The following is a 15751-nucleotide window of genomic DNA, read 5'->3' as shown; positions in this document are numbered from 1 at the left end:
GTTTGACAGAACATGCAAGTATACACTTTTAACTCTGTGTCTAATAATATATTCCACACATGTTTTTTCTCCAGAGATATTATTAGGAATTATTTCCGATTTCATTATTTATTTAATTTTCTCCAAAATTACAGAAAAACTTTTTGTTGAATATCTCCTAGGAATAGTGTAGGGTATTATATATGGCTAATTGAGAAAAATGCCTTGATTGTGTTCAAATAATTATCCGTAAACATGCATAAAATCAAGCCTGTTTGCCTGCTTGCCTGCCTGTCTGTCTGTCCGTCAGCCAGTCGGTCAAAGGGCAACATACAAAGATGGCAAGCTACAGGTTACCAAACGACAGCACGTTTATTTTTGAAAACAGTTAAAAAACAATTTTACCACCAGCAGCATGGGCTATCACGACAAACGGAAAAATTTAATTTTAATAATAATTTTGAGTTTACAAAATATTTCAACAATGAAACTAACAGAAATTTTACAACAAAATATTGTGCGATTTGAATCGGAAAGAGAATTATGTCTAAAATTACTAAATCGTATGGATCAAGAGGAAAAGTTTGAAATTGCACTGCTGGTGGGAGAATTTAAAAGGGATTATATGGAAATATTATTGGAGGTCGAGTTAAATAAAAGTATTCTAATTAATGGAGATTTACAATACGAAGATTTCGATATGGATAATGTAAATTCTCTGTTTATAACAATTGCACTATTGCCAAGTTATATGGAGATTAGTGAATTCGCGGAAATTATGGCAAATATTTTGGACTTGCGACGAAGTAATCGTATCATTGTGATAATGGAAGGGAAACAAGGAGACGCTGCAGCCAGCAGCGAAAATGTTGAATTGCTGTTCCGCCACTTTATCTACTATAAAATGTTAAATGTCATTGTTGTGATGTTTGATTTTTCGATTACTCAGGTGCTCTATACCTTCAGGATATATCCAGAATTTCTACTCGAAGTTAGAAATTTTGACACAGTCCCCAAGTTATTTCCCAGCAAAATGGATAATGTTTATGGTAGGGTCCTGAGAACAATTCCCGATCAAGTTATGCCCAGATCAGTAGTTTACATAGATGAAAATGGCAACCTACAAGTAACCGGTTACATTACACAATTTATTCGGATGTTTGCAAAATACATTAATTCTACTCTGAAATTTCCCGATGATATGATCCCAGATAATACCCTATTCTACAGAGATTTTGTAAACTGGACTCAAATGGATCTGCTCGACTTGCCGTGTAGTATAACACCTCTGACGAGTGATGAAACTGTCCTGCGTATGTCCTACACATATGAAGTATTAAGTTGGTGCCTTATGATACCCGAAGAGGAGCCGCTTTCCTATCAAGATTTTCTCAAAGGTTTCTTAACCTTGCAGATCCTTCTGGGTATCTTTATAATGGATGTGATTTTTACAACATTACTAACACTGTCACAGCAACTCATGCACTACAAGCGTTATCACACCTTCGATGTGAATTTGACAAATATTCTCATAAATCCCCAAGTTATTTTGGCACATTTGGGATCCTCTTTCAAGTTGAACGCCTATCCAGGATTATCTTTACGCATCATTTACATATCCTTATTTATCTCAGGCCTCCTCTACACCACGGCCTTTTCAGTACAACTGAATGCATTTCTCACGCGCCCCACAGTACAGAGCATCACAAGCCTAGATGATATGCTGAAATATAAACTCACAATTTTGGCTGCAGATAATGAATTTACCACCCTCATGAAACTCTCAGGAAATCATTTTGTACCATATCTCTCATTATTCCAAGTTATCGATTCATACAAAGATTTTGCCGATTTGCGTACCTCATTCAATCGCTCCTATGCATATCCGGTCACCTCCTCCGTTTGGCATGTCTACGACACACGACAGAAACTTTTCACCAAACCGATGTTTCGTCGCACCGATATTTGCTTCAAAAGTCTCGATCTAATGGGATTTGTTTTACCTCGTAATTCTCTGTATAAGCAAAAATTGGATATTCTGATAATGCGCGTTTCCGATATGGGTCTCATAAATTATTGGCTTAAAAATAATTTCTATGATTTGGTAAAAGTTGGTAAATTCACTTTTGATGATTTATCATCATCCGAATACGTTACGTCCTACATTAAAATGGAAGATTTCCATTATGTTGTAATAAGTTTAATGAAAGCATTTAGTTTTAGTTTGGTTATATTCGTAATGGAGCTGGGTTGGTTTTACAGTTCGTTAATTTTGAAAATTAAATTTTGTAAAGTGAGAATAAGCGAGGAGGATAATTTAAATTATTGTAAATAAAAAACTTATATGTAACAAAAATAATTATAATAATTTGTTTGCTTATTTGTGATAATATAAGGGAACGATTACTTAATACAGGACCATGTATTCATATATAGTATTTTAGGCTTTCAAATATTTTATATATCAGACTGGCATAGACCGACCACCATCTACGTTCCTTGGCTGTACTGAAATATAATACCGAAAAATAAACGAAAAACAAACGGGAAAAGGAGAGATGAGAAACGTATTTTCAGAAAAGAGAAGAAAGAGCAAGAAAAACGTGAGCGAATCGAGATGTACAGGAGTCAGAATGAAAACCGAAAATTCTACCAAGCAACCAACAAGCAAGCAGATGAGGCAGCTCTTGGAGTGTTTGACGTTGAGTATCGCCGTCGAATGAACTATGAGTTGTACCAGCTATTCTTGGACATCGACATTGTTAGACGTACTGAGCTGCAGTAACGTTGTCTAGGTCATGTTGTGAGAATGGATGAGGATGGCCCAGCTCAAAAGGCATATAAAAGGGAACAAGCTGATGGTTCACGCAGATCTCAACATTGCCGAAAATGGTCTTTCAAATTGGATAAACTGCTCAAAAGACCGACGTGCCTCGAAAACGAAAATTCTGTCTCAAGCCACATAATCTCAACATTATCCGGGAAGAAGTTGTTTTATTCATCAGAAGTATGAAATTTCAAATTACAACAAAATTAAAAAAAAAAAACGAAAATTATTCCGATACTTATGGCCCTATACTGAAACTCTTCTGCAAAGATGTTATCCAACTTATGAAAACCGGAATGCTGGTTACAGAAATAAAAGTTTTTTTAATCTCCAAGAACCCGAAATGTAAAATTAAAAAGTATGGAAAATGTCAAAACTTAATTCATTACACTGCTCAACAAGATTTTGGGGAATAGAAAGTTCCATATGGGGATGAAGGCCCTTGGTGGGTGTATTAAAAACCCAGAAGGACAAATTCAAGATTTTGAGTTAATTTAAGATTCAATATAGTACAGTATTCCAAAGTTCATCTTAATCGCATAAACATTAGGATATGGAACCTTTGGGCTTTCCGGCGAAAATATATATGTATATGGGAACTACATCTAAATGCTTAACTAAACTAAATACGCCATGCACAATTTCGTGAATATCGAAGGATATATAGGGGCTTGATGCACCACTTAAATAGAATCGGACGAGAGTTAAAACACGTAATAACAGACTCACTACGGTATGGTATTCCAAATTTCGTATCAATCAGTACGTTATACTAAATTTCTTCTCAATCGGACAAACTTTGGGTGTCTGAACGGATTTTCACCATACCAAATAAAAGAACTGTATCGAATTTAATCAAAATCGTATCATAAATGCGACCCGTTTACAATTTTACATCAACAAATGGACAGGCGGTTGGATGGACATGCATTTATCGACTCAGAGAGTGATTCTATGCATATTCTCAAAAGTAATCATGGGTCTATCAAGTGTCCCGTTTCCTTTCACAGTTCGCATTTTCAATCCGAATAAGATAAAGTTTGGCACAGCTCACTTATTTGGCCAAGGACGAACCCTATTGAAATTGGAAAACAATCGATTCAGATATAGATATAGCTCCCATATATATTTTCGTCCGATTTTAGGTAAGTGGTGCACCAAACTCCTAAAGTTTATCCGATTGAGTCGAACATTTTCATATCGTATTTAAATAAGTGTAAAATAAATTGTCTTAGATTTGGTAGAAATCGGTTCAGATTTAGCATAGATTGCAGAATGACATATAAATAAAGATTACATAGTTATGTTCATAAAATTTCACGACAATGTTCTTTTAAAAAATGCGACGTCTGTTAGAATGCATCTCTTGAATATACCCAAAGTGGTGAAGGGTCGGCCACGTCCGAGTTTACTACTTTCCTTACTGATTTTGGACTATATCCGTTTCAGTCAATTTGGAGTCGATTCACAAATGTCCGTCTGTCTGTCTGGCCGGCCGGCCGGTGAGCACGATACATCTAGAACTAAGTAATCGATATCTTCCAAACTTAGTCCAAGTTTGAATATGGGAATATTGATTGGTCCACTCCTTCTAGTACCTCCCCCACAAAATAATCGATATTTTGCTAAAAAAAATAATTTTATAATATCATCCGTGCCGACTATCCGATATGCACCAAACTTTACACAACCTAATATCTTTACCAAGCTTAGATCAAGTTAGAAAATGGGAACCATTGGTCCACTCCTTCTGGTACGGACAAACATTGCATATCGTAATATATATTTTTTTAAACTAAAATCAAGTGAAAATTTATTTTACAATATTATGCTAATATTTTTACAATACATACCTGTATATTGTTAGGAGATGATACTTATCGGTCCACACCTTTTAGTACCTCCTCCACAAAGGGTCAACATTTTGAAACTTGGTAACTGATATATGAAAAAAACGAAATATCCAAAATTCACCCAAACTTTGCTCATTGTAATAATTTTTCTTAGCCTAGATCGAATCAAAAGATGGGACCAATCGTCCAATCCTTCTGGTACTCCCGGATTTGAACTAAAAGTTACACAATCTAATATTTAAAAGGTCACCATTTTGAAGACCTGTAAATCTCCAATTTAACCCAAAATTGGTACGAGAAAATGAATTCACCCTACATAGATCAAGTTAGAGGATGTGATCCTTTGGTCCACGTTCTGATACCTTCCCCAAAAAGTGTCAAGATTTTCCAAATTTTTTAATCCAATATCAAGTTATTGAAATTTCTGATTTGATCCCACATCGAATCTCAAGATGGCCTAGCTAACGGTTCATGATTCATTCGACGGCGATATTCACCATCGACGCAAGACGGCACATAGATCTTCCGTAGAATTTTTCTCCCAAACACTCCAAGAGCTGCCTCGTCTTGTAGAGTGCGAGTTTGAGTTGCTTACTCAGACCATAGTAGCATCTGTTGGCCAACACTATTCTCCTCCGGAGCTTATGTTATAAGTTTTGTTTATGGGGTACCGCGGTATATAAAATCGTTCACTACACGATGCTGCAGTTTTCAAGTTTCACAGTTGGCCCGAGTCTACTGGACGTCTTGCGCGTTGATACCATCATCTTGGTCTTTCCGCCATTTGCTACCAGTCCCACTTTGATTCCTTCTCAATTCATTCAAAGTTGGCAATTACCGCTCCCAGTGTTCGATCCATTATGTCGATGTCGTCCGCGTAGACTGGTAACATATGCTGTTTGGTATACAGAGTGCCATTTCTGTTCAAATTTGCAACTCGTATGACATTTTCAAGTAGGATGTTGAACAAATCACACGATAAACTGTCACCTTGTCTGAATCCTCGTTAGATATTAAAGGGCTCCGAGATGTCCTATCAGACTTTAACTACTGATCTTGAACCAGTTAAAGTTATCCAGCATATCCATAATTTTGCAGGAATGCCAAAAGCAGGCATGCATTTAAACACCTCTGAACGGATAGGGCTGTCGGCTTTATAGTCAACGAATATGTGGAATGTGTCGATGTACTTCTCGTCGGCTTTTTCCGGGATCTGGGGCAGAGTGAAAATCTGGTCAATGGTGGATTTGCCAGGTCTGAAGCCGCATTGATATGGGCCAATAATGTCATTGACCACTGGCTCCAGTTGTTCACACAGCACGCTTTCTAGCACTTTATATGCGATGGGAAGGAGGCTTATTCCTTTATAGTTGGCACATATCGTCCTGTCTCCTTTTTTGTGCATGGAAAACAGGATGCTGAGGTTCCAATCATTGGGTATGCATTCCTCTAGCCAAATTGTACAAATGAGCTGGTGCATGCTCCTGACCAGCATCTGACCACCAGTCTAGAATAGTTCGGCTGGTAACCCATCGGCTCCTGCTGCTTTGTTGTTCTTGAGCCGATTAATTGCTTTTATGACCACATCTTGGCTAGGTGATATACACTCTATACCATCATCTCTTATTGGTTCTCGGGTATCTTCTTCAACGCCGCTATTTGATACCAGAAGCTTTTCAAAATGCTCCTTCCAGATCCCCAACACGCTGTCTGTATTTGTCACCAGGTTTCCCTCTTCATCTCTACAGGAGGATGTGCCTGCACCAAAGCCTTCGGTTTGGAGTTTTATTCGTTGGTAAAATTTCCAGACTTCATTCTGACTCCTGTACATCTCGAACTGCTCACGCTCACGTTTTCCTTGTTCTTTCTTCTTTTTTCTGAAAACACGTTTATCCTCTCTCCTTTTCTCCCGATAATTCTCCATCACGTAACGTGTTGCTACTGTCTGCAGGGTTGCCCTATACGCTGCGTTTTTCACATCAATAGCATTACGACACTCCTGATCGTACCATGGGTTTCTTGGTGGTGGTTTTTGATATCCAAGCGTTGCTTTTGCTGCAGTTTTTAGGGAGTGCGCAATTCTTTGCCATTGTGCTTATATACTATTATCGGGACAAGAAGTGTTTTTTTCAATCAGATGGGTAAGTTGAGCGGAATAGGCCTCTGCTACCTGCTGTTTTTGCAGCTTTTCGACGTCGAGTTTCCGTGTTGTATTAGATCGCACCTTTGCTGCAACATTAAGACGGGTGCGTACCTTGGCTGCCACAAGGTAATGGTCCGAATCGACATTCGCTCCTCGGATCGATCGGACATCTAAAACACTGGATGAATGCCTTCCGTGTATCACAACATGATCAATTTGATTTATCGTTACTTGATCAGAAGAGATCCAGGTGGCCTTGTGTATATCGAGAAGCTTGAATCTGGTGCTGCTAACTACCATTTTTTGCTGCCACAAAGTCAATAAACATCATGCCGTTGTCGGATGTTTCTTCATGAAGGCTGAATTTTCCGACGTTGGGGCCAAAGACATTTTTCCTTCCGATTTTTTCATTAAAATCTCCTAGCAGAATTTTAATGCCATTGCCGGGGCAACGGTCATATGCTGTTTCTAGGCGCTCGTAAAATATGTCTTTGGTCTGTTCATCTTTATCTTCGGTCAGAGCATGGGCTCAAATTAGACTGATGTAAAAGAACTTCGTTTTTATACGGATTATAGCAATTCGCTCATCTACTGGAGTGAATCTGGAGACAAGGTCTTTTATTCTCCTGTTAACCATAAATCCGCAGCCAAATTCATGTCTCGTTTTATGGCAGCTATAATACAGGGCGTAATCGTCTGATGTACTTACGCCTGTCCTGTTCCATCGCATTTCCTGTAAGGCAATAATATCGGCTTTGTACTTCTTGAGTATCCGCCAAAGCGAACACTGCGCCTGTTTTTTATAGTTCTTATGGGTGAACTCGCGGCACATATTAGCTCACTATTTCATCGGGTGATGAGAATAGCTCACCAGATGGCACAGCGCGGAGGTCAGTGTCCACAACTGAGATGAAAGAGGGATCAAGATAAGCCTGGACTTCGCCATGTTAAAGCCAATCAGAGCCGTTGCTTGGTATCTATCATCCCCTACGCCACCCCGGTTTGTTTTTTTACTCGTTGGTAAAGTTTCCTGAAAAAATTTCACATCAGTAGCTTTACGACACTCCTGATCGTACCATGGGTTTCTTGATGGTGGTTTTTGGTACCCAAGTGTTGCTTTTGCTGCTGTTTGTAGGGAGTGGGCAATTCTCAGACATTGTGTTTCTTTACTATTATCGGGACAAGAAGTGATTTCATCGGGACAAGAAGTGGGTAAGTTGAGCGGAGTAGACCACTGCTACCTGTTGTGTTTGTAGCTTTTCGACGTCGAGTTTCCGTGTTACATTAGATCGCACATTTGCTGCCACATTAAGGCAGGTGCGAATCTTGGCTGTCAAAAGGTAATGTTCCGAATCGATATTCGCTCCTCGTATCGATCGAACGTCTAAAACACTAGACGAATGCCTTGCGTCTATCACAAAATGATCAATTTGATTTATCTTTGCATGATCAGGAGAAATCCAGCTGGACTTGTGTAAAAAATCTTTACAGACTTTTTTCGATATACATAGTATCGGACAATTTACAGTGATCTTCATCACATAAAAGTCCTGAACTTTTTAAGAAATTTGGAAAGTACACCACCTAATATGCCGGAACGACGACAACGTTGTTTTTGCTCCATTGGTCTATATATCATCTAATATTTTCTATATATCATCTAATATTTTTCTTTATATTAAGAACCATGTTATTGTACATAACTTATTTATATGTCTGAATTAAAGTTATAATGGATAATTACAACAATACATAAATAACAAACTTACTCAGTCATAAGCTATAAAAATCCTTTAAATACATTATATCCGGATTAGCAAAAATAAATTTCACTGATGTTAAGGCTACGAAAGATGACAACAAATGTCAGCAAAGCTCTTCAGCAAGAATGGAAGAAAACAAAATAAAATAAATATTTACTCTTATGAAGAGTTAAAAGTGTTCTAATAAAAAACAAACTTTGATGTTTATGTTAGAGCTTTTGACCAAAGGACACAAAAATCCTAGAATAGAACAAACACAACAACGACGAGGACAACAACATCAACAACCGGACATTAGTTACAATCACACACAATTAATATAACAAATCATCAGTAGGAACCATGTGTGGTGTGGTGTTGTGTTATGTCGTGTTGTTAGTCTTAGCCTCATATTTTTGTCGAACATATGAAATCCGCAAAAAGGACAAACAAGTCATATACATATGTACATGTATGTGTGTGTGAGTATGTACTAAGTAAAAGGATAATAAACATTAAATAAAAAGAGATTAAAAAAGAAACAAGAGAAAGATATAACGATAACATACGAATCATATTTAAAAGTGTTTATCTATGTGTGAATGTATGTGCTCTCTAAAGTTAAGGCTACATTTCGGAAAAGGACAGTAGATGCTTGGTTTGTCCTCTACAACAAGAATGGATGACAACATTTACAACAACACACAATTATTTATAATGGGTCATATACCTTAATCAAAGCAGCAGCAACAACAACAAAAAATAAACAACGATACGAATAATAATAATAGAAAATGGCAAAAGTCAACAAACAAAGAACCGGGATCATTTCATCGCCCGTATAAAACAACACTGAAAACAACCTAAATATTCAAAATTATCACGGAAAATCATAACAACGGCAACAAAACCACCAAATATCCTTTCACTTGTTAACAGCACGAAATGTAAGACAAGAACCATCCACAGCTTCCACATATATGTTGTGACTGCTTCCTGTTTACATCCCACCTCTGAAATGCCAGCGTACTTCCTGCTTCATTGTTTATGTGATTGTTTTTGTAATTGTAGTATGCTGTGTTGTTGTGCTGATGTAATTATGAAAATGTTACGAGTTCAACATTGTACCGTAATATTTTAATCATATCACCAGGGTGCGAGTTAACATATGATAGTTGTAGTTGAAGCTGTTAATGGCATTACTAATATAATACAAGCCCTTCGTGTGCACCCGGTGACTGATAAAGCTGATTTATTGTGTCAGCATAAAGTAACGGCAAGAGTGATTCTCAAACTTTGAACGAATTTTTCTCGAAGCAGCGTTTTTTACGAATGGCGGGCACGATAACTCAGAAACTAGCAATTCAATCGGTTCCGTTTCTCTGGCAGCGCTATAGCTATCGTATGAACTAGGATATAACCAATCGATAAAGATTTTCCTTATTTTTTAACTTAGAGAGTGGTAACAAGTGAAAAAGCGTTAAGTTCGGCCGGGCCGAACTTTGGATACCCTCCACCATAGTTATACTGACAGATACATGTAATGAAAATATAGGGAACATACCAAAAAGTGGGTATATACCGATAATTCTACAAACCGATTTATGTAAACCATTATGTACACCAAATACAAACTTCAGCAATTTTTAATGGGGATTTTTCCTAAAATCTGTAAGATCCAAAAAGTGGACTGATACTGATAACGCATGGTAGAGTATAAAATCCTCAAACTACTGTAATTTAGATTACAAAGTTATATGAGGTTATGCCTAAAGGGGGACTAATATTGATTACATAGTGTAGGAAAATGGTGAATATTTGGGGATATCATTATATGAGGGCTATGCCTAATTAATGACCGGTATATGCCAATATTGAACCCAATATTTTAATTGTTTATCTCAATTCTTTCCTTCAGGAGGAATCACTATATTGAGGATATGCCTAAATGTCTGCCGATATATTTCATTATCGTCATGTTTGAGGTTTCTTTTATCACAATACCTTTAGAAGGCGGAATGCTTGCTACAGATGGCTGCATAGTCTTTGTAGGGTAAAAATTGACTATTCCCCGTAACGACTACCCAACCGCAACACACGGAACAAATCATATAACTATTTTAATATAAAAAAGGGGGTTATATGGGGACTACCCCTAAAAAGCGGTGAATATAAATAATTTTTGGTGGGGAGATTTGTTACCATATAAGACTACAAAATACCAAATTTCAGCGAATTCGGTTAAAAAACGCGCTCAAGAACCTCAAAATATCGAAAATTGCAGGTACCCTTATATGAAGACTACCCGAAAAAATTGACCTCTATTTATAATTTTCTGTGGAGAGATTTGCTACCCAATAATAACTGAAATTACTAAATTACAGCCAATTCGGTAAAAAAAAATGCGGTCAAAACCCCCAAAAAATGGAAATTGGGAGGTATCCTTATATGGGGGCTATCCGAAAATATGGACCCATATTTATAATTTTTAGTGGGGAAATTTGGTACCCAATAAGAACCCAATGTACCGAATTTCAGCGAATTCGGTTGAAAAACGCGCTCAAGAACCCTAAAATACCGAAAATTGGGGGGTACCCATATATGGGAGCAACCCGAAAAAATTGACCTATATTTATAATTTTTAGTATAGAGATTTGCTACCCAATAAGAACTCAAAGTACCGAATTTCAGCGAATTCGGTTGAAAACCGCGCTCAAGAACCCTAAAATACCACAAAATTGGGGGTACCTTTATATGGGGGCTATACGTAAATATGGACCCATATTTATAATTTTTTGTGGGGAAATTTGGTACCCAATAAGAACCCAATGTACCGAATTTCAGCGAATTTGGTTGAAAAACGTGCACAAGAACCTCAAAATACCAAAAAATGGGTGGTACCTTTATATGGGAGCTATGCCTAAACGTGGACCGATAAAGCCCATCTTCGAACTTGACCTGCCTGCAGACAAAGGACGACTCTATGCAAAATTTTGGCGATCTATCTCAATTCGTTTAGACGCTAGAGTGATTACAACAGACAGACGGACATGGCTATATCGTCATAGAATTTTACGCTGATCAAGAATATATATACTTTATAGGGTCGGAAATGAGTATTTCGATGTGTTACAAACGGAAAAACAAAATTAATATACCCTCCATACTATGGTGGAGGGTATAAAAATAGGCGAATTTTCAAAAAAAAATCAAAAGTCCGTCATTTTGTTAATTTTTGAGCGAGGAGTTATCATGTCCGCCATCAAAAATAAGGACTTTTCTTTAATCCCCAAAAACAACAACAAAACAACAACAGCAAAATTTTGCAAATTGATTTTCTTCTCTTTTAAATCTTCAATTATATATCGATCATTTGCTGCAAGAGAGGCATAACTCAAAAAAACGTGATCTTCGAGTTAATGATGGACGATTTTTCGCTATAATAGCCTTCATGTTGTGTAAAAAAATCATATGAATATCTCTTACAAACGCCAATTGATAAGCTGTAGAAGTTCCTCTGTCCCATACAAAGTGTGAGTAAATTGAAAACTTAAAACGCAATTTCTGCAAAATCGTTTTTTATACCCTTCGCCATACTGTGGGACAGGGTATTATGTCTTTTTGCATATGTTTGTAACAGGCAAAAGTTTGTAACGAAATTTGGCCCCTATATATCTTTCGATGTGCACGAAATTTGGCACAGTGTAATGAATTAGGCCTAGAATGATGTGTGTTAACTTTCCTGAAAATCGGTTCAGTTTTAGATATAGCTCCCATATATATTTTCCTCCTATTTAATGTAAATGGTGCACCAAAGTCCCTATATATCTTTCGATTTGCACAAAATTTGGCACATCGTAATGAATTAGGTCTAGAATGATGTGTATTAGTTTTCCTGAAATCGGTTCAGATTTAGATATAGCTTCTATATCTGACCAAATGAAAATTTTAGTATCGGTTGCAGAATGACATGTTTATGGGCCCAATTTCATTTTACTGCTCCTTTAAAAATGCGACGTCTGTTAGGATTTATCTGTTGAATATATCCAAAGTGGTGAATAGTCGGCCCTGTCCGACTTTCCTACTTTCCTTACTGGTTTTTAGATATGACTTTCTTGCAGCAAATGAGCGATATGTGTGAATTTACAAACCTAAACATATATTGGTATTCATTTACCAGCCCAATGAAAGTATTGAAAATTTAAAATCCTTCTGAGATAGGTGTGGACTCAAAAGCTAAGTCGGAACATCAATACATGACAAATACAAGCCGAAGAAACACGGAAGCTGACATGATGGTTAATATATCCCGGACACAAAAGCGAACAATATTCAGAATAAAGCAAAAGACCTAGACTGAGCAGCAAGTCAATAAACCTGATGGTCCCTTCACTTTTTCAGAAGGTGCGAAAATGATTAGGTATCCGGAAAAGCAGACGAACGCCCAACCCGCAAAAAGAAAAAGAGCTTCCCGTCTCCAGGTGACCCGGAAAAGACGAACTCTGTTATGCAGCGATAGCGATCTGGTTAGCTGCAGTTTCAAGGGGGACTATCAATTACTAGAGTTTGAGCGATCAACGGGCTTAGAAGGTCGAAGAAAACTACAAAACTTAAGCTGGAGAAAAAAGGCAACGGGTTTCGTCAGAGGATGGAAAGCGAGCTCAAGACAGAACGCATGATCGAAGTCTTTAGTTAGGACAGGGCAGGAAGGAGAAGGAAGGAAGGTCAGGGCGGAGTCTTCTTCAAAATTGGGAAGGCAATGATTGGAGAAGTAAATGCCAAGAAAAGTAGCGAAAAAGAAACACCTAGCAACAAAAGCGAGGAGCCCAGTAGAAGACAAGCGACTCCCAAGAAAACCGTTTACTGGAAGAAAATTGACAGAAGTCATCCAGGTGAACCTCCACCGGCATGAGACGGCAACACTGGATCTGATGAAAAAAAAAATAATTACTAATTAATAATAATAATAACTACCAATTATTTTGTGCAAGGAACCTGTATAATATGTCACAAAAATTTAAAATTCTTCTCTCCCCAGAGTTGACAACATCGGACGCAACTATACTGAAGAAAGGAAATCGCAGCATTTACCTAGCTGTTTCACCACCAACGGCGGAACTACAGCGATTGGTGAGAAGTACTAACAGTGACGCTAACTCACATCACATTGCATTGGGTAGTACTAATACTAACGCAAGAAGCCAGTCCTTTCATTCTCTGACCATAAGTATATTAGGTTTAAAAGGTCTTCCCTGCTTTATTACAAAAGAATGTGGACTATACACCACCGCAAGGCAAACTGCGCAACATCAAAAATCCTATCGGTCAATAAGTCTAACTTCATGTGGGATACCACTATCAATAGTATCCTCAGGTAAGGACCTTACCTGAGGAGGGAATTGAACACGTCCGTTATGTAGACGATGTTATAATACTTCTGGGGGGAATGAATCCTAACTTGTTATGTATGAAGGTTGAAACGGTGAAACGAGAATAAGACAAAGCAAATCTTAACACTAAACAAACGGGGAATCAGCAGACTAACCGCAGGCAACAATAGCCTGATGGTCCACTTACACAAGAGTGAAAATCGGTTCACATTTATATTTTCGACCGATTTAATGTAAATGTAAAGTCAATTTATATCTTTCGATTTGCACGAAATTTGTCATGAAGCACTGATTTAACTCTAGTATGATGTGTGTTAAGTTTCGAGAAAATCGGTTTAGATTTCGATATAACTCCCATATATATTTTCGACCGATTTATTGTAAATGGTGCACCAAAGTCCCCATACATCCTCCGATTTGCTTGAAATTCGGCATAGCGTACTGAATTGAGTCTAGAATAATGTGTGCTAAGTTTCGTGAAAATCGGTTGAGATTTATATATAGCTCCCATATATATTTTCGTCCGATTTTACGTAAATGGTGCAAAAAATTCCCAATGTTTGTACGATTGAAACGAAATTTTTCTTACCCACTGTGTAACAGTCACCCGCATCATAGCAAGGAGCACAAATTCATTCATTTTCATTTTGACATCCTTACATGAGATTTACTTGCACATCCCCTCATACATCGGAATGAGTATGACTGTCTGTCTATGCTATTTATGTCCTCGCATAATAAATATTTGCCATCTGCGAAAGTGAGCGAAGGAGTTCAAACTGAAACTTCGTATGGCTGTGGAGAAGGGGAAGAGGTTGTTAATGCGGTTGAAATAAAATTTTCAGTTTCATTAGTTAAATTGAATAATGAAATAGCGTCGGTTCATTATTCCAATGCCATTTTATTCACGACTCAATTCGGGGGCATTGTCATGTTCGACAATATGCTAGTCTCGCCACCCTTTTTTGCGAAAAGTTTCATTGGAAATGGATTTACTAACATCATCAACTCCTCCTAGTTTTTTGTTTATTTGCCCCTAAAGTCTTTTGCCATTTGTTTCTTTATTGTTCTTGGTTTTTCATGTTTTAGTTGGATGAGTTTTTTTTCTAGTTTTTTGGTAATTTTAGTTTTGAAAGTCAGTGCAAAAGTACTTTTGTCTTGATGACAGGGAGAACTTTTGTTTCCGGTGTTTGGTATACTATCTTTAGTTACTAAGCTTCAATGGAGTAGTAAGACATGACATTTGGAAATGGAATTCTTTAATATCTGGGAGATGTTTTAAATGTTTAAAAATAAAGAGAAATATATGGAAATTTTAGAAAATATAAACGATTTAATTGAAGTAATACGGAAAGAGGATGTTGTGTTGTTGATTCGATTTGTTTATTGGTTTTTATTGCACAAAATTCCTTCTCTTCATCCAACCATGTGGTTCTTGTCAACTTGAATATGTAAATTCGAATGTTCGAACTGGATTTGAAAGAGTCCATGTTTGGAAGTAGAATAAAGTAGGATGGACACGCAAAGATTCTGTCATTGAAGATTATCCATCAGGAGAGTTTTTTCGTCTGAGAATAATAAATACCAAATTGCAGACAATTTGTCTTAAAAATTCTGCATTAGAAAGGGATCTGTCGAAACATTTGTCTATAGTCTATGTAACCCCGAAATGTCAGTTAATTCTAGAATTTCACATTACAGACATTTTGTATTAATTATATTAAATACATATCGAAATAATAATTTCAAATATTAGTAACCAAAAAGGTAGAGCATTTCAGAGTTTTATTCTGCGACTTAAATAGACAAAGCTGTTT

At 37.1% G+C, this 15751-nt stretch overlaps 1 protein-coding gene across 1 annotated transcript; it reads left to right on the top strand.

The window, feature by feature from the left end:
* Positions 1-544: 544 nt before the first annotated feature.
* Positions 545-13674, top strand: LOC133328058 (uncharacterized; the record flags this gene model as incomplete). Its single annotated transcript, XM_061536607.1, has 2 exons — positions 545-2228; positions 13583-13674. Coding segments are annotated over exons 1-2 (1776 nt in total), but the record flags the coding sequence as incomplete, so codon positions are not given.
* Positions 13675-15751: the final 2077 nt, after the last annotated feature.

The sequence above is a fragment of the Musca vetustissima genome, unplaced genomic scaffold, assembly GCF_032173495.1.
Source record: "Musca vetustissima isolate MV318-11 ecotype Yass unplaced genomic scaffold, APGP_CSIRO_Mvet_v1 utg780979, whole genome shotgun sequence".
NCBI lineage: Eukaryota > Metazoa > Arthropoda > Insecta > Diptera > Muscidae > Musca > Musca vetustissima.
Note: the sequence above shows the minus strand (reverse complement) of the source record. Positions and strands in the feature narration are given on the sequence as shown.